Source organism: Salvia hispanica, chromosome 1 (assembly GCF_023119035.1).
Source record: "Salvia hispanica cultivar TCC Black 2014 chromosome 1, UniMelb_Shisp_WGS_1.0, whole genome shotgun sequence".
Lineage (NCBI taxonomy): Eukaryota > Viridiplantae > Streptophyta > Magnoliopsida > Lamiales > Lamiaceae > Salvia > Salvia hispanica.
The window spans coordinates 14,006,910-14,026,009 of record NC_062965.1 but is presented as its reverse complement, the minus strand read 5'-3'; the positions used below and the strand labels follow the sequence as shown (position 1 = coordinate 14,026,009).

Below are 19,100 nucleotides of genomic sequence, written 5' to 3'. Positions count from 1 at the left end.
TTGGATTTAAATGCAATAACTCAAACTATAAAAAGTGTTTTTGGTATACTTTTAGTGGAAACCTAAAGATAGGTATTTTTTCTTCAAAAACCTATTATAGGATTGGTTTTGCAGTACTGTTGGAGGTAATATTCTACTGCATTTTAGGTTTTGTAGTACTGTTGGAGATGATCTAACTACTCTTGTCCCATAATAGGAGTCACATTTAGTGTGAATAAGAATTTTAAAAAATGTAAAGAATAATAAGTAGGAAAAAGTTAGAGAAATTTGAGGTCCATTTTTTCTATCATTTTATAATAAAATATGAGTGATTGGGAGTTAATACTACTTATTATTTCTGTTAAAAATAAAATAAAAATAAAATATGATTCTAATTCTGCAAAACGGATAAAGTATATTTATTTTACTAATATGTTTATTAGCAGTAATCTTTTCGGCCACCTATAGGCTAAATACTTAAAAAAATAAAAATAAAAATGAGAGAAATAAAAAATGATAACTCGAAAAGTCAAAAATAAAAAAAGCGGAAACAAGTAGAGCTATAAAGTAACTTGTGTCCTCCATTTCTCGACTCACCTACGCTTCTGGTTTATCGGAGGCGTAGATCCCTCACGCGCACACACCTATTTGTAAATCACAAATCAAATCACCCAGAAGATATAGATAGAGAGAAAAAGGTGCGGTGAGGAGCAGAATCGCTTTTCTGCTTCGTTTATTCTGTAAAAAATAGCCCGCGGTAACGTTCTCTACTTTTGCCCTAAATTTAGCCTCTTAATTTTGATCATTTCAGCTGCGAATTTGCGTTTAATTAATATGTATATTTCGGTGGTTTGGAATTGCTTGTAATTTTGGTGGAATTGTACCACTAATTTGATTAGGGTTTCCTATCAAGATATTAGGGGTGAATTATGTAAATGTCTCGTTCCCACGCTGCGCCGTTTACCCTCTTGTTAATGCTAATTTGCTTTCGTAATGTTTGATGATGCCTGTTCATAGCTGTTATGGAAGTTCCATGTTGGTTTATGCTTTACTGAAATATGTATTTGGAAATGGACAAGTTTGAGACATTTGGCATGGTTTCAACACAAATCATGTATGGATTAGATCCTTTTTTTGAGTACCCACAGTATGGAGTTTTGTTTTGGTAGTATCTTGCAGTTTTGGTTTAATAATGAACCCTAACTAACATGTCTGATAAAGTTATTTTTTTTGTTTTTCTGATTTCTCTGCAATTTATGTTACAGATACTCCATAGGGAAGGTTTGTCATGGCAGCTGCTGCAGCTGGTATAAGATATGCACCTGAGGACCCCGGTCTACCAAAACCATGGAAGGGTCTGGTTGATGACAAGACTGGATATGTGTACTATTGGAATCCAGAGACCAATATAACTCAATATGAAAAACCTGTTGCCCCTGGTCACTCAAGCTATGCGCCAGCTCATAAATCTTTGATTTCATCAGTTCAGAAGTCCCCCCAAGGACATTATAATGCGAATGATAATGACGACAGATATTCCAAAGCTAGCAATGGATTGACAAAGGCTGTTGTACCAGTATCTTATCAGGTAGCCCAAGTGGTGTTCTTATAGATATATGCAGACTTGTTAATTCATGTGTATGGATTTGTTAAAACTTTGACTGGTTCTTTTATCTGTGTTTATTGGCATCTTAGCTATTTCGGTGATGAACAAACTAAGTTGTTACTTGCTAGATGTACTCAATTGGTATTTTTTCACTACTTTGTACAGGCTACCAGAAGCAGACCAGATTATTCACACAGTGATGTAGAGGTGAAAGCCAATGTTGGATATGGACCTCTTGCTCCCACTGGTGCAGAAAGTATTGTGTCCGCTGAAGCTTATCGGCGGCGTCATGAAATATCTGTGACAGTAAGTTTCTATTTCATTAGTGCAGCCATGCTATTCTTTTTCTGCATCAGTTATTTTCTCCAAATTCTTTAGAAGAAATAACATCATGCAGTTGGCTTTTTTGTCTGTCTGCTAAAGTTAAACATTCAATTTTGTAGAAGAGTAAAGGACTAAAAGGAAGAGTTGAAAAATTTGTAGAAAAGGAGTTTACAGTGATTAAGTCTGTGTGGTGTTAAAGTAAAAATTGAATGAGATATCTGAATGAAAATAAAGATATGTACTCTAGTCTTTGATATTTCAAAATATTATCAAAACATTTATGTCCCTGTTGTGGTATATTCAGTATTAATTGTTTTTTACCTATGTTTTTATTCCTTTGTTTGCTGTGTATGTGTTTCTGATCTTTTAGTTTCTATACTAATCTTTTGTTGATTCTAACTGGTTTCATTCTCTTCATAATTTGTCAAGGGAGACAATGTCCCTCCACCATTCACCTCGTTTGAAGCCACTGGATTTGCTTCAGAGATTCTTAGGGAGGTATCAATTATATTTAATGTGTTGAATGTAAAAGTGTTAAAGATCACCTTGAGTCTAAAGTTTGAGTGAATTAACTTTCTGCAACATTGAATTACTACTGGAGGCTCATTGTGGAGATTAAGAAACTTTTTGTCCCTCTCTACTTTTGTCTCAGGTGCGATATTTGCTCCAGGAGGAGTCAAATGTCGTACGCTGTGCGCCCCTGGGCTTGCATGTATTTGGAGCACCCTTATTGATGGACCAATCTATGTGAGGGGCTTTCCGAATCATCCAAGCTTGGCTGGGACTTCTATTGGTAGCAAATCTGTCTGCCCCTTGGTCTGATTAAAAGAAGAGGTGTCCTCCTAATTTACTTGCTTCTGCAAGCAGGCCTGACTTTAGGGCGGGATGATGCTTCTTATTTCCTTGGCCAATTGCTTAATTTGAAAAGAAACCCATCTGAAGCACCACATATGCTTATGAGGCTGCTGGTGTTTTGTTTCATTTTACAGGTGCAGCATGCTGGTTTTTCTGCTCCTACTCCAATACAGGCACAGTCATGGCCTATTGCTGTAAAAGGTCTTGATATTGTAGCAATCGCCAAGACAGGATCCGGGAAGACCTTGGGTTACCTGATTCCTGGATTTATTCATCTGAAACAAAGGCGTAATATCCCAAAATTAGGTCCAACAGTTTTGGTGTTGTCACCAACAAGGGAGTTGGCTACTCAGATTCAAGATGAAGCCGTCAAGTTTGGAAGGTCGTCTAGGATATCTTGCACGGTATAGTTTCAGCAGTGCCTCTCTTATAGCAGTCTCCATAGCCTATAACCTCTTTTCTGGATAACCTTGGAGTGAAAGTAGATTAATCTAATTGTGGTTATGTGGTGTTGGCTTTAAATGGACGCCATTTAAATGGTTTTGTTTCTGTGTTCCATTTCTTTTATGTCTCCCTTGTCATCTTTCTGATTTCAATTTTGATCTGTCTGCTGAAGTGTTTATATGGAGGTGCACCTAAGGGTCCGCAATTGAAAGACATAGACAGAGGTGTTGATGTGGTGGTGGCTACTCCTGGTCGATTGAATGACATTCTGGAGATGAGAAGGATAAGCCTCCATCAGGTCTCATATTTGGTTTTAGATGAGGCGGACAGGATGCTGGACATGGGTTTTGAACCTCAGATAAGAAAGATAGTGAAGGAGGTCCCTGCTCGTAGACAAACCTTGATGTACACAGCAACGTGGCCAAAGGAGGTGCGCAGAATTGCTGCTGAGTTACTAGTTAACCCTGTTCAGGTTAATATTGGAAATGTTAATGAGCTTGTTGCCAACAAGGCAATAACGCAGGTACATATAACATTGATCTCCTGGTTTTTCTTTTAGTACTGTCTCATTATCTCATGTGAAGACAGGAAATGCTTGTCAGCACTTGTCTGTTTTGACATTTATTAATGTAGAGCTTTGTATTTTTCACAGTATGTTGAAGTTTTGTCGCCAATGGACAAACGTAGGCGCCTGGAACAGATATTGAGATCTCAAGAACCTGGTTCTAAGATAATAATTTTCTGTTCTACAAAGAAAATGTGTGACCAGCTGGCAGGTAATCTGACCCGGCAATTTGGAGCAGCTGCTATTCATGGCGATAAGTCTCAGGGTGAGAGGGATTACGTGTTGAATCAGTTTCGAAATGGAAGATCCCCGGTGCTTGTGGCCACTGATGTAGCTGCCCGTGGTCTGGACATTAAGGATATAAGGTTGGTGTTTGAATTGACTTTATAATTTATGGAACGTGCGTGGTTCACCTCCGTTTGGATTAGTTATGCCTTGAGTGTTAATCAAATATTGTTTTCAGGAGGGCTTTTTTTGTGATCTAGCAATTGTCCTCTGCCTATCAATCTTACATAAATTAATGCAGCTATAATATGATTACTAGAAATTTGGTGTTAGCTGCAGCAGCTCTTGTTCTCTACAACTGCCCTTTGTGTGTCGTATAACCATCTATGCATCTTGGCTATTGCTAATATTTTATGGGAACAAAGCAACAATTTCTTTTGCAATAATATACATTTTAGTTTTACATGTATTTTTTTTGGTAATAATTTTACATGTATTTTGGCTGTTGTGATTGGTCTCATATGTTTATGTTGTCTGTCTCAGGGTGGTTTTAAACTACGACTTCCCTACAGGAGTAGAGGATTACGTTCACAGAATTGGAAGAACTGGCCGGGCTGGTGCCACTGGTGTGGCATACACTTTCTTTTGTGAGCAGGATGCAAAGCATGCTTCAGAGCTTATCAAACTCCTGGAAGGTGCTAGTCAGCATGTGCCCACCGAACTCCGTGACATGGCTTCACGTGGTGGTGGAATGGGGAGAGCAAGACGTCAGTGGGGATCAGGCCCTGGGGGGCGTGATGGAGGAGGTCGTGGTGGCGGACGTTTCAGTTCTTCTCAAACTGGAAGGGATGGCGGAAGAGGTGTTTGGGGAATGCCATCATCCACAGATAGGGCTGGTGGTCGTGATAGGTATATGATATTTCCTTAGTTATACCATATGGGTCGTTTATTCCCTTTGCTTTAATTTCTGTAGTCCTAAGATTGTATTTCTATACTTTCAGACATGTCTCTGGTTTCTCTAACGGATACGAGACAAATGGCACTGGAAGCTTCCATCAGAGGAGCTTCCACGAGAACGGGGTGACTGCTCCAAAGATTAGAGGTAGAAGTCGCAGTCGTAGCAGAAGCCCCATAAGGATTTCAGGATGGGGGGAAAGGCCTCGAAGCCGTAGTCGTAGCATGGAGAGATTTCCATCCAAGAGCACAAGGCCCTCTTCTTATGGAAACAAGGATTATAGATATTGAGTCATGAGAAATCACATTCATCTCCTAACGTTAACAGGATGCTACCCGTTGAGTAAACTCCAATCATCAAGAGCAAGAGGACGACGATAAGAAGGGCAAGGTACCCCGAGGTTAGAGGCACCTTAAAATGTCCGAATTCAAGGATCGATGTAGACAAGGTGCAGCTTTCATTCATGCCTTGAATGCCTTTGGTAGTTGTGTTGTCCCTTGAAATATGTCAAGTAAAGAGAACAATGTAGGGTGGCCAATTTTGCCATGGAATTTGTGTTGTGTACTGTTAAGTGTTGAACAGTTAGTATTTTTTTGGACTGCAAATCTAATGCAATGGATACGAATATTGGATATATTTCATATTGAAAGAAATTTTCTATGGAAATATACCTCCATATTTCTATTGCACTTGTAATTTTAAAAATCTATATCTATTTTGGTATGTCTGGTAATTAATTTTATCTTAAATCTGAATTTCAGAAAATAAATTATTCTCTCTGTATTAATCTGAGTATTACAAATAGAACAAAAAAAATATTTAAGTCATGTTACTGTACTAATTGGAGCATAAAAAAGATGAACACTTGAGTTACTGTATATGTGGAGGAGGGAAAAAAAGTTAAATACTAGTTTTAATTGATTTATGGGATAAAATTATGTACTTTACTTAAGGTAGAATGTAATTTTACTATATTAAATCTTTTAATGAAAAGTGTCTACACCATTTAAACTATTATTATTCCAAAGAAAAAAAAAATAATAAGAGCAATTTTAATATTTAACATTTTTTTCCATCATTTTTTATATATATAAAAGGTGAGATAGATGTGGATAAAAAATGTGACTCCCACTTTAACTAATAAATTCATTTTTAATTATACTTTCTCATTGTTTAAGAGAATAAAAATGAAAACACCCTAAGGTTAAAGACCAACTTGATAAATTTTCACAATCCGAGACAATTTTTAGAAGTTAAAAGGAAATTTTATTTAGAGGTATAGCAAGAGTTTGAGACGGAAATTAATTGAATTGATCAAGAAATTAAGATCGTGCTTAAGATGTAGTAATAATTATTAGGATATGATTTTAGATCTTGTAAATCCGTGTCTATGAAATTCAGATGCTCATTGACGTCGTGTTTATGTAAATATGGACTTGGTATTTTTGTATTTTAATTTCAATTATAAATAATATTAGAACTATTACATCAATGGACAATGAGTCATAGAATTCAATCCAAATTACTCTCTCCGTTCTTTAAAAATTGACCACATTTGACATTTTGGGATATCCCTTAAAAATATATCAATTCTGTTTAAGTAATCTTTTTTCACTCTAATAAGATGGTCTCATTCTTCACTAACGTTACTTCAATTACTTTTTCTTTTTATCTTTCTCTTACCAATAGTATACATTAAAATCCGTGTCGTTTAAAATATTGTCTATTTTTTAAGGAAGGAGGGAGTATATTTTATGACCCATTGTATCCTTATTATGAATATAAGTATGACTACTCGTTATTTTGCATAAAAGTATGAAAATAAATTAATTAGTTGACTGTGTTTATTGTTAGGTTAAATCCAGGGAGCTCCGACTCATTAGGGATTTAGGGTGTCAATCGCACCATGCTATCCGAATTACTATAATCTTGAGAAATATTTAGTGGCAAACAAATACAAATTTTTGAATGATGCTTGCGATCGTTTAGTTCGTCAAATTATTATATATATCATGAATACTCGTAGCAATTAACATATGTAGTATGGTGGGATAATTTCACTATATATGCATACAATAAGTTGAATCATGAATAACAAATAATTACTCAAATTAATCTTTCAATTAACAATTTTTGGAATCATAAATCACAAAGCAAATGGAGCACTAAAATTGAAATAGCTCAACTTCATAAAAAAATAATCTGTATGTCGTTTATGTATAGTAGTATAATATTTTTGTTATCTATGTAATCCTCAACAATTTTATGCTATTGTTAATGATGTTATCAAAACACAACATTCTTTACTAAAAAAACAAAAGCAACAACGATTTCGACAATTTTCCAATTTCAGAAATTTATAGAATACTTTTAATAAATAAAAATTTTCCTAGGAGAAAAGGGTCAAAGAAAAAAGATTAGATTTTAATGTCAATTATTACTATGATTAATGCTATCATTTGAAGAGTCAATAGCTCAATTTAAGCTCTCCCAATATAAATGCCGAATAATTATGTTAAGACATAAATAGAATTTATCTACCCATCAATTACAAATTAAATCTCCACCTCATCGTTTTAAGGACTTAATATAACTAATGTTGCAGTAAATAAAAATGGCCTTTCTTGTTTCATGGGAGTAATATAAAACAACTGTCACAATAATATACTTATATCAGTACATCTTAATGTAAAAAATAATACTAACATATATCTTCAAGTAACATTTTAATCTGGTACGTATAACAAATCTGTCAAATTATATATCACATGTAACAATATTCCAATTTGTGAGTTGCAACATAGAGAGTATTTTTTTCTTTTTAATTATCATTACCAAAAATCACAATAGCACTAACTTGCTTGCAATGATTCGATCACACAACCTATTGTTTAGAGAAAAACACAATTATACATAATTATTTGATAAACTTGCCACATAGAGAGTGCTTTTTCTTTAATTATACAGCCTAAAGGAGTTGTATCAATAATTTGATAATGATATATATGTGATTGTATAAAAAGGAAATGTAATATCAGTGCATTATATTTTATTTTATTTATTTTATTTTATTTAGACGTTTACACTCAATATATATTTACTTAAAAAAGAAAAAAAAATATTTATTTTAGATGTAAAGATACTGCAGTGGCCAATCGCCGGTCTTAGCCAAGTTTCGATACTAGTCAAATCTTAGTATCTTAATATCATTTTATACTCCCTCTGTCCCATTAGAAATGCAACGTTTTCTTTTTTGGGTTGTCCCATTAAAAATGAAATATTTCCTAAAATGAAAACATCACTCTTTCTACTTTTCCCTCTCTCTTACTTTACTCTCTCTTCATTAACGCAGAAAACAATACTGTATAAAATCCCGTGCCAAAAACCAAATGTTTCATATTTATTAGGATGAAGAGAGTATTTAATTTAGCCATATCTCCATTTCTCAAAAAATTGAATTAGCTAGAAGATCTATAAAAGGAGAACCCCTAACCATAAATTCTCACAGCTTTCATCTCTCACAAAATAGCAATTTCTCATCCCTCACCACCTTTTCCAATTAGGAATATTCACCAAAAAAATTAATGAAAACCCCTTTTTTATCACACTGATAAAGCCACATTCATCTCTCTTGCAATTTCCATGGACTTTGACACGATCAATGGAGTAAATTTTGCAATGTATTCAAATAAAAGCTTCGAAAACAATCCCTACATTCCACAAATGGATGAGGGCAGTAGCTTCACCACTGGTGGCGCTGCTTCCTCGTCTTCATCTTCTTCAAATCGATTCTTCACTAACAATACTCTCGATTACTTCCCGGTTGAGGGATCTAATTTCAACGCGCTTTGTAATTTCCCGACGTTTCAAGATCCCTTCGATCCCTTTCAAGCCTCTTTCATCAGATTGAACCAAGATTCTTCCAAGAATTCTTACATGCATGGTTCGTTTCAGACAGCGGTTGATCATCATCAGTGTCAAACAACCCACCATTTTGAAGAGTATTATTTGCAGAGCAAGAATTTTTTGGAGGAAGATGACGATCACAACAAAGGAGGGATTAATGTTGGAAAAAATCCAAATAAAAGAAAAAGAGTTGTAGATACAAAGTCAGAAATCATCAAAGGCCAATGGACTCCAGAAGAAGATGGGTAATTTTTTATTTTTTATTTTTGTAATTATATTCTTGATCTTTAATTTTGTTGATTTTTAATTTTTTATTTTAATTTTTGTAATTATATCCTTGATCTTTAATTTTGTTGATTTTTAATTTTTTTTGTAGGATGCTGGTGGAGTTGGTGGAGAAGCATGGTGTGAGAAAATGGTCTACAATTGCTCAATTGCTTCGTGGGAGAATTGGGAAGCAATGTAGGGAAAGATGGCACAACCATTTAAAACCTGATATTAAGGTTTTTCTTTGCTTCTATTTATGCATTATTTTCTTCCTTTTTAATTCATTTTGTGCCTTTTTTGTTTGATATTGTATTAGTATTACATACTAGGCTGATTAGGAATGAAAATGAGGTGGATTTGCATACCAAAATTGGTTTTCTAGGCGTGCTTAAAAAAATAAAAATAGAGTTGCAATTGACGCACTTGAGTTTTAAACAGAGTTGAAATTGACGCACTTGACCACAAATAGAGTTGAAATATGCGCACTTGAGTTTTCAGCATTTCCAAAGCGCAATGACGGCTTACCATAGTACTTTTTACATGACTTATATGTGTGCGTGTATACATATTTATATTTTGTTATGTAGGTTATCAGTGTTAATACTTAATAGTTTAAGAAGCATATGTTATGCAATTATATAAGGTGTGATATGTGCAAAAATAAAATGATTAGAATTGTATGTTAGATCTTGCAACTGACATTCTTGTAATTTTAGTTGAAGGAATGATTTTATAGGGTTGAATATGATATGTTTCATTTCAAATTCAAGATTCTTCTCTTAAGAGTGTACATTTAATATTTGAGTACATGTATTATTAGTGCATAAACATATACAGTATGTGATATTTTTATATGGAGTTATTTTTTAAGGAGTGTTGGTCACTAAATATACCTATACATATGAACATATATAGTTTAACTAAACCAACATTTTATGCTAAAAATCTCACGAATTAATTTAAATTTTGTTCTTTGGTCACATATATAGTTAAGACGAATATATGTGAAATTTTGAGAGTAACTACTTTGGTCGAATTTTTTTTTTGGTTGTTCATTTTTTTATTCTAATTATTTTTATATTTAATTTAATATTTTTATTGATACCTGGCCATAACATCACAATATTGCCACTATTTTGAATATGCACAATGCAACACTAACAAAGCACACTAATTTCCATCATATACACTACATGTACATGTTGCAGAAAGATCGATGGTCGGAGGAGGAAGACCAGGCTCTGATCGAAGCCCATCGAAAACTAGGTAATCGATGGGCAGAGATTGCACGGAGCTTGCCCGGGAGGAGTGAGAACACAATAAAAAACCATTGGAATGCAACAAAGAGGAGACAACTTTCCTCACGCACCAATGCTAACTCCACCTCAACCCCTCTCCAAAACTACATCCGAACCATCATTGTCGACGCCAAGGCCCCTTCCCCGGCCCCCACCCCAGCACCTGCCCATGACGACACCTTTTGCACGCATCAAATCGCGTCGTTGGAGACGCAGATGAACGTGCAATTTGACATCCAAAAGGAGATGGACTTCATGGAGATGCTCTCCTATGGCTATATTTGAGTTGAGGGCCTTTTTTTTAAAAAATAGAATTTATGTTGGGATTTAATTTGGTTTCTTGAATGATGAGGTGATTCATTGGTTTATAGTTTGTCAATATTTTGTTGGAATGTTATAGATTATTTATCTTATCATAATAATTGGGTCGAACACGATTGTACTTGTTGGTTTTAATATGAGTACATTTCCACTTCTATGTATTTTAATATATTGAATGAATGTTTACAAACATGATGTTATTTTATAGGCCATGGCAATTTACCAAATTATGTAGGTTCAAGTGGCAATTTACTAATACTAGTGTTAACCCACGTGCGATGTACGACAGAATATTTTTATGTTATACAATTTTAAATTGTTAATCGATTGATTAAAATAAGAAATAATATAACTATATAATATTTAAAAATGGAAAAATATGGAGTACTATATAATAATAATAATTCAATAAATATATGCTCCTCAATTTATTTTACACCTAAAGACATAAAATTAAACATATTTGAAATGGAATCAAGACAAACACAATTATTTGGACAACGATAAAGAGACTTTATCAAGTGTTGACATTTTTGAAAAATATGTTTAAAACAATCCTTCATATTTCTCTACTAAAAATAATGTAAATCACACTTTTAACAAAATAATAAATCGATAACTCATAATATTCAAAACGTCAAAATTATGACCATAAAAAATTTCAAATGATAAACTACACAAAAAACATTACATATTAATTGGTTGCATTAACACTATTATATTAATGAATAATGATAGCCCTTTTGAATATTGGAACGTTTATTTTTATTTATTGCACTTTTAAACGTGGTTTGTTGGAACATGAAACATCTATACTACTCCCTCCGTCACACTTTAAGAGTCCCGTTTGAGTTCGGCACGAGTATTAAGAAATATAAAGGAAAGTTGGTGAAAAAAGATAGTGAAATGTAGGTCCTACTTTTATATATTAGTTTTATAATAAAATGTGAGTTGGAAAAGGTGAGTGGAATGTGGGGCCTATTACCAATAATGGAGTATTCCAACCGGGACTCCTAAAGTGGGATACCCAAAAGTAGTAAACCGGGACTCCTAAAGTGGGACGGATGGAGTATTTTTTTATGCTACTTTGCAATTCTTAATACTGCAAATTTTCTTTTTGTAAAACTATACTTAATATAATATATTTTTACTCAGCATGATCACCTATAGATAAGATAATTACATTTTCTATATAAAATCAGTTGTACCCCTGAATAATTAAGTGCTAAATCCTAATTTCAACAATAGTATTATTAGTAAAGCAAAATTTGGTAGCAACCTATTTTATTTTGTTTGAACAACTAATTGTTTGATCAACTTGATTTTGATAGGTTTAATTATCTCATTGCAAATATACATATTATGCCCCACTTATTAATTCATCATAAGTGATAAAATATTATTTTTTGTGTGACACCACTTAATATAATTATAGGGCCAGTGACAATATAAATACACAAAAATAATAAATTGCGTAAAGATGAAGATAAATATTATGCATGTTTCAAGTTTAGAATGTTACAATTCATCCATCTCTAAGAATGGTTAGAAATATTAGGATAAAATTCTTGAACCATATACACGCGGTACTCTAACTATTGTAATAATAATAAAAAAAAAACAACCCACCGAACTATAAATCTAGTCGAGAAAAACCCTCTTTCCGTAAGACAAATTGTATCGTGGTTAGTGGTCTCGAATTGACGTATTATCCCCAAAGATGAAACGACTTCCTCCTAACGTATATAACATCAAACCCGCTAGACACCGATAAACTTGTTGGAGCTACAAAAATTGAGCAATACAATGTTCCTAAAATATACTCCCTCCGTCCCAGTTTTATAGTCACATTTTGCCATAAAAGTCCGTCCCACATTTATAGTCACATTTAGAATTTTCCATATTTGGACATTATTCACTAAAATTACACCCAAATGCCATTATCAACACAAAAATAAACCAAAACAAAAATAAAAAACCAAAAAGTCAAAAAGGGACCCACCTTCAACCAACTCACTTCATTTATTACACACTCCACCATCTCACTTCATTAATTACACACTCCACCAATTCCTTAAAACCCGTGCCATAACTAAATGTGACTATAAATCTGGGACGGAGGGAGTACAATAAAATGTTTAGAGCTTGAGAGAGAATGAAGAATGTTTTTGTTAGTGTGTAATACATCCACAACTCTATGCCTTTTATATAAACAAAATTAGAATATGAGAGATCATAAAATCAAAACATCATAAATTATAAAATTAAGAGAATAGAGGTTACAAATTTTGAAATGCTCCTTATCCTATTTAAAGATTTGTAACCGCCTACTCACAGTACTTTAAAAATTAGTCAAAGGGCCTATTAAAATATTTAAATAAATATTCATACTTATAAATGTTCAAATTCATGCCTAAAACTTAAAAATAAATTTGAGATGCATCATTGTTGACCATGTATTTGAAAATATGCATACTTAAATTATTAGATGCAAAATTCAGGTAATTTAGATGCAAAATTAAGGTGAGATGCATAATCAACTTACACGATGTAGCTAAATAAATGAGTATGAAGGTTAATTAATATTGATGGAAATGAAAGGTTAATTAATATTAGTCTGGTCATATTTATTCATTATGTAACTGCAGTTTAGGGTCTAAATTTAATATTTCAAAGAAAAAAATTATTCATGGCAGTTATTGCAAATATTTTAATTTATTAAACATTATGTTCAAAACATATAAATATTTCAAATTCTGCCCAAAACTAATTAATATTTCAAATTCTTTAATAGTTTTTATTTATTGCATTTACCTCCCTTTCACAAAATAATTATTAATTATATATGTATAGACATAGATTAAGGTTTTCTCTTTGTTTCTATCTTTGCATTATTTTCTTTTTCATTTAGGCCATTTTTCTGGTTTTTTTAAAAAAATATTATATTAGTATTACATTCTCCATATACTAGGCTGATTAGGGATGATGATGAAGACGAGGAGGTAATGATTTGCTTTCCAAAATCAGTTTCCAAAGGCGTGTTTTAAAAGATGAAGTACACCCTCCGTTCCATCAAAGATGACTCACTTTCTTTTTTGGTTTGTCCCAACAAAGATGATTCATTATCATAAATAGAAACACCTTTATTTTTACTTTATCCACTCTCTCTTACTTTACTCTCTTAACTTAATAGACAAACTAAAGTTGCATAAAATCTCGTGCCGCTCAAAGAATGAGTCATCTTCCTAGAGACGGAGGAATTACTAAAAAGACAGAGTTTGATATTGACGTATTCGAGTTTTCGGCAATTTTAAAAGTGCAATTCCGGTTTACCATGTTACTCAATATTTATGATGAATATATAACATTTTATATTTAGATAATTTACTTAGGGCATCCACAATGGGGCGCTCTGTAGTCCGCCTATGCACTGCCACATCAGCATTTTATTCTCCTACCCTTCCACCTGCAGTGGGACGTCCTAAAGTCCCCCCTAAGCATTTTATTTATTTGAATATTTAAAACACTACATAAATTGGAAAAAACAACTTCATTTCATTGAAAGTTCAAATTGCAGTACGAAAAAAAAACTACAAATTCTCAATGGCGGTTATGCTTCCAAACTTCTTCAATCATGTCGTTCATGAGCTGAGCATGGTCTTATTGGCTGCGCATTGAGGTCTGTCTAGATAGAACCTCATTGAAGCCCATCGGTAATCCTCGAACGTGAGGTGGGGTTGCCGTGCTGGAGCTAGATCCACCTTCATCATCGCCCCAATCAGTCACACTTCCACCTTCTTGTTTGACTATCATGTTATGCAAGATGATGCACGCATACATGACATCGGCGATGACTTCCTTGAACCAGAAACGCGTCGGACCTTTCACTATTTCCCACTGCGATTGTAGCACACCAAAAGCCCGCTCCATATCCTTCCGCGCACCCTTCTGCTTTGCCACAAATAACACGTTCCTGTCACCCACTGGGCAGCTGGACATCTTCACAAAAACGGACCACCTTGGGTATATGTCATTGGCCAAGTAGTACCCCATGTAATATTGACGTCTATTGGAGTGAACTTGATGGCCGGGCTGCGACCCCTGCATTGATCGGCGAAGAGGTTAGAGGAGTTAAGGACGTTGATCTCATTGTTCGACCCCGCTACACCGAAGTAAGCATGCTAGATCCAGAGCCGATAGTCAGCGACGACTTCGAGGATCATCGTCGGGTGGCTGTCCTTGTATCCACTAGTAAATTGGCTCTCCACGCCGTCGGGCAATTATTCCACTCCCAGTGCATAAAGTCGATGCTCCCTAGTATTCCTAGAAAGTCGTGGGTCGTCTCGTGCATATTCTTCAGGGCCTGACAATCCTCAGCAGTCGGCCTTTGCAAATATGTGTTGCTATAAGCCTCCACAACTCCCTAACAAAAATTCTTCAGGCAATTGCGGCCGGTTGTCTCCCCGACGTGAAGGTACTCGTCAAACATATCCGCCATGGTGTCGTAGGCCAACTGCCGGAGCGCAACCGTGCACTTATGCAACGGCGCAAGTCCCGGGTCTGCCGATGCCATCTTCCCGATATTGGAAGTATTCATCACGTGCCTCTTAACATGTGGACAATGCTGACAAAAAGATCTCACCGCATTCTAAAACGGCGGTGAAAAACCGTCGGGCCCACCGTGGTTGCTCGGAAAAATAGTCTGCGAGCTGACGTTGGTGAGCTACGTCGTGCTCCCGGCGGACAAACGTCCGACGACGAATCGGCCGAGGGATCTGCGCCGCCGCCGCCTGCTCGGCCGCTTCACGCTCACACACCATGTCCATCAAGCATTCCGCCGCAGCCTCATGAATGCAATCGAATAAGGCCCGAGTAATGCCTTCCGATGTACTCCAGTCGTTGCCGGGGTTCATTTTTCTAGTGAGAAAGTTGGAAAGTTTTGAGAGATGGGAGAGAATAAATTGGGAGATGGAATAAATTGGTATGAGAATTGAGTGTTTAAATAGAATAAAAATTCAAAAAAAATAAAATAAAAATTTGTACACGCGTTGCATCGTCCGCGTCACCCACAGTGGGGCGGACGATGCGACGTCGACGCGTATCGTCCGCGGACGATCTATCAAGCATGGATGATGGATTACCCATCGTCCGCATAGCTACAGTGGCAAATTAATACGGACTAGGATACAATTTCCTTGGGCGCAAGGTCCTTCATCAATTTGCATAAAAAATTATCTCCACTTGGCATTGAAGAAGTTGCAGAATCTGGAGAGAATCCCTTTTCACACATTTCTTCCATAAATGATCTTGCCTTGTCAACCTCATTTTGCTCTATCTATTTCACCTTGCATACAAAATCCATCAACAAGTGTATTATATGTGGCCACATCGGGACAAATGTTTTGTTGCGTCATAATATCTAATACATTTACAGCCTCTTCCATCTTCCCTGCCTTACAATATGCATTGATCAATATACTAAAAGTAATCGCATTAAAAGATATCTTGGAATTGATCATTTCGTACAACAACTCTCTAGGATCTTTATGTCTATCACTGTCACACAGTCCCTTAATCATGGTACTATATGTGACAAAATTAGGTAAAATACCCTTGCTGATCATCTTCCCAACGGTGAATTGTTGCCCAAAGGAAGTCTGAATAAATTCAGAGCTCATTGTTCCGGTCCACAACATGGCCTTGGTTGAACGAGCCTAGCCCGAATTCTTAAAAAACAAGGACCAAACGGCAAGAGGACACATGAATGTTTTCTGCTTAAAAAACAAGTTCCAAAACAAATCAACGGGTTGGTCTAGTTATGGTTGATGGAGAAATTTTCGAAAACAGAACTAAAGGGCCATGATTAGATGCAACGTATGAATAGATATGCATTGAGCAGTTGCACCATTGGACTAATAAGCGCTAAGGCCATACACAATAGGGTCGAGTTTAGATGCAGCTGGTGTGCGGCGCAGTTGCAGCAATGTTGCAGCTCCTGTGACGAGGCGGCCGCCAGATTATCGAACGCAGCCTAGGCTGAACACTGCCCCGAGCAGTCATTTCCCGGCCCTGTAGCAGGCATTGCTAATGTATCAGAAGAAAAATGAGGCCATGACTAAAAATGAGTCTTATAATGAATGAGACTAATTTAACATCAACAAGCGATTCAACATCAATCATAGCTAGTTTCCCATCTTTCGAAATAGAATGAGACACTGTGTGATCAATCTCCACAATCAAACCATCAAAGTACAATTTCAAGCATTTAATATGAATATATAAACAAAGAGATTCAACAGCCAAATTAGAACTTGTGCACTCTAAAGTATCTGTTAAAATAGTAATAAGGAGTGCCACCCAAACTAGATTAGCCTACACCTTCTTTGGTAAAAGTTTCAGAATCAAATCAAATAGAACACCATCATTATCTTCCCTTCGCAGAGGTTCACTCAACATCGAAATAGTGGGGTCACCAATTGTGCATCCCCCTCTTGCAATCATCTCTTTCAAGACAAGAATCGCATCGTCCAACTTATTCCATTTGAGAAGACCTTGAACAAAAACATTGTATGTCACACTATTGGGCAAGCACCCCTTGTTCACCATTTGCACCATCAAATCCTTAGCCTCTTCTATCTGCCCTCCTTTGCAAAGTGCACCAATAAGGCTTGTATATGTTATAACATCAGGCTGCAAATTTTGTGAAGGAAGCTCGTCAAACACATTTTTTGCTTGTCTGAGTTTACCATTTTTGCACAATCCTTCAATGAAGATGTTATAAGAAACTATATCTGGAATGATGCCTTTGTTTTCCATGGTATGCAACATGGAAAATGCTTCATCAATACGATGAGCACTGCACAAACCATGTAACAAGATCCTGTAAGTTATTACATCAGGATACAATTGTAGAGCTTCCATCTCTTTGAACAGCAAGCCCTCTTCGCACCGGCCTTCACCAAATAAGGCTTCTAGCATTATGCTATAAGAAACCACATCGCGCTCTAACCCTTTGGTACGAATCATGGTAAAAATACAACTTACTTCATCAATTTGTCCCAACTTGCAGTACCCGTTCATCAAACTACTGTAGCTTGTAACATCAGGCTTGATGCCGGATTTCACCGCTAGTTGGAAAATGTTTCTAGCTTTATCCATTTCTCCTTGCAAACAATATCCATTCATCAATGCATTGTATGTAACAATGTCAGGTTGAACATCAATTTGCCTCATCTTTAAAAGCATATGCTCGGCCTCTTCCATCCTTCCCTCTCGGCAAAGGGCATGTACAAAAATACTACAAGTAACCACATTTGGGAAGACCTTATGCGATATCATCTTCCTTAACATGTCCTCAGCCTCTTTTCCTCTACTATGATTGCATAACCCCTCAATTATTGAATTATAGGTCACAACTAGGGTGAAATCCCCTTCTCACCCAAGGTGGAGAAGAGTTGAAGAGCATCGTCGACCTTTCTATCTTTGCACAAGCCATCAATAACTATGCAATAAGCATAAACATTAGTTGTAGCTTCCCTTTTCCAATTGACTAAGCAATTCAAGTGCCTTAAGAGTGCCTCCAGCCTTGCATAACCCATTAAGCATAGTAGTGTACGTATATTCATTGGGATTGCACAGTTGCTCTGCAGACAACTTGTACATCAGCTTGGCTGCCTCTGGGATCCTTCGGACCAATAAAAGCCCTTTGATGAGAGTGGTAAAAGTGACCACATTAGGCTTGAAGCCACGCTTGAAGAAACTGCCTAAAATCGCAAACCCAAAATCAGGTCTTTTCAGTCGGCAGAAGCAATCGATCGCAATACTCAGGGTATAGTGATTTACAGGAGCACCCCTTTGAAGCATTTCGTCGAACAGGTGAAGTGCAAGTGAGTATTGCTTTATCTTGACCACGGCACTCAGTAACTTGGTGAAATCGATAACAGAAGGGTGCGGATTCATTCTCAACATATTCTGGAATTGATCGATGGCATCATCGGGCTCACGTATACAGTTGAAATCAAATCTGGGATAAGCAGAAAAGCATCGAATTTGTTGGCTTGGAATTGAGAAGTGAGTGATAATGTAGAAGTTTATATCAACAATTTGGCAGAAATCTTCTGAAGATTATCGTTGGTTTTGAAGACATAATTTAGAATTTCAGAATGTGGATTTGGTAAGTTATAGCTTTTATGGATTTTAATTTTCTGTTTTGGGGTAAATATAGTAATTTGTGGAGTCCTATTATATATAGTTATTTTAAATCATTAGGAAATATATTCATTGAAGGTAAATCATTCATTTTGAAGAATATAGTTGAGAGGCGCACTCAATTAGGCCAAATCAATCGGCCCAGAT

The 19,100-nt window shown here is 35.7% G+C and overlaps 3 protein-coding genes and 1 pseudogene across 3 annotated transcripts; 2 read left to right on the top strand and 2 right to left on the bottom strand.

The window, feature by feature from the left end:
• Positions 1-577: 577 nt before the first annotated feature.
• Positions 578-5,589, top strand: LOC125223197 (ATP-dependent RNA helicase-like protein DB10). Its single transcript, XM_048126222.1, has 9 exons — positions 578-736; positions 1,245-1,567; positions 1,751-1,891; positions 2,339-2,407; positions 2,899-3,168; positions 3,381-3,731; positions 3,861-4,138; positions 4,542-4,907; positions 5,000-5,589. Exons 2-9 carry the CDS (start codon positions 1,268-1,270, stop codon positions 5,241-5,243), a joined length of 2,019 nt encoding a protein of 672 aa, XP_047982179.1. The 5' UTR covers positions 578-736; positions 1,245-1,267; the 3' UTR covers positions 5,244-5,589.
• Positions 5,590-8,595: 3,006 nt separating this feature from the next.
• Positions 8,596-10,709, top strand: LOC125213776 (transcription factor MYB117-like). Its single transcript, XM_048114513.1, has 3 exons — positions 8,596-9,104; positions 9,236-9,362; positions 10,335-10,709. Exons 1-3 carry the CDS (start codon positions 8,596-8,598, stop codon positions 10,707-10,709), a joined length of 1,011 nt encoding a protein of 336 aa, XP_047970470.1.
• A 3,696-nt stretch (positions 10,710-14,405) lies between these two features.
• LOC125187696 lies at positions 14,406-14,798 on the bottom strand. Its single transcript, XM_048084329.1, has one exon. It carries the CDS (start codon positions 14,796-14,798, stop codon positions 14,406-14,408), a length of 393 nt encoding a protein of 130 aa, XP_047940286.1.
• A 2,112-nt stretch (positions 14,799-16,910) lies between these two features.
• Positions 16,911-18,930, bottom strand: LOC125215570 (annotated as a pseudogene).
• Between the last annotated feature and the right edge of the window lie 170 nt (positions 18,931-19,100).

Bases quoted from the DNA above. Each gene is read 5' to 3' on its own strand.
- LOC125223197 (XM_048126222.1), top strand. From the start codon at position 1,268: ATGGCAGCTGCTGCAGCTGGTATAAGATATGCACCTGAGGACCCCGGT. The intron at 4,139-4,541 runs GTTGGTGTTTGA...TGTCTGTCTCAG, and splicing joins CTGGACATTAAGGATATAAG to GGTGGTTTTAAACTACGACT. The intron at 4,908-4,999 runs GTATATGATATT...CTATACTTTCAG, and splicing joins AGGGCTGGTGGTCGTGATAG to ACATGTCTCTGGTTTCTCTA.
- LOC125213776 (XM_048114513.1), top strand. From the start codon at position 8,596: ATGGACTTTGACACGATCAATGGAGTAAATTTTGCAATGTATTCAAAT. The intron at 9,105-9,235 runs GTAATTTTTTAT...TTTTTTTTGTAG, and splicing joins TGGACTCCAGAAGAAGATGG to GATGCTGGTGGAGTTGGTGG. The intron at 9,363-10,334 runs GTTTTTCTTTGC...TACATGTTGCAG, and splicing joins ATTTAAAACCTGATATTAAG to AAAGATCGATGGTCGGAGGA.
- LOC125187696 (XM_048084329.1), bottom strand. From the start codon at position 14,798: ATGGGGTACTACTTGGCCAATGACATATACCCAAGGTGGTCCGTTTTT.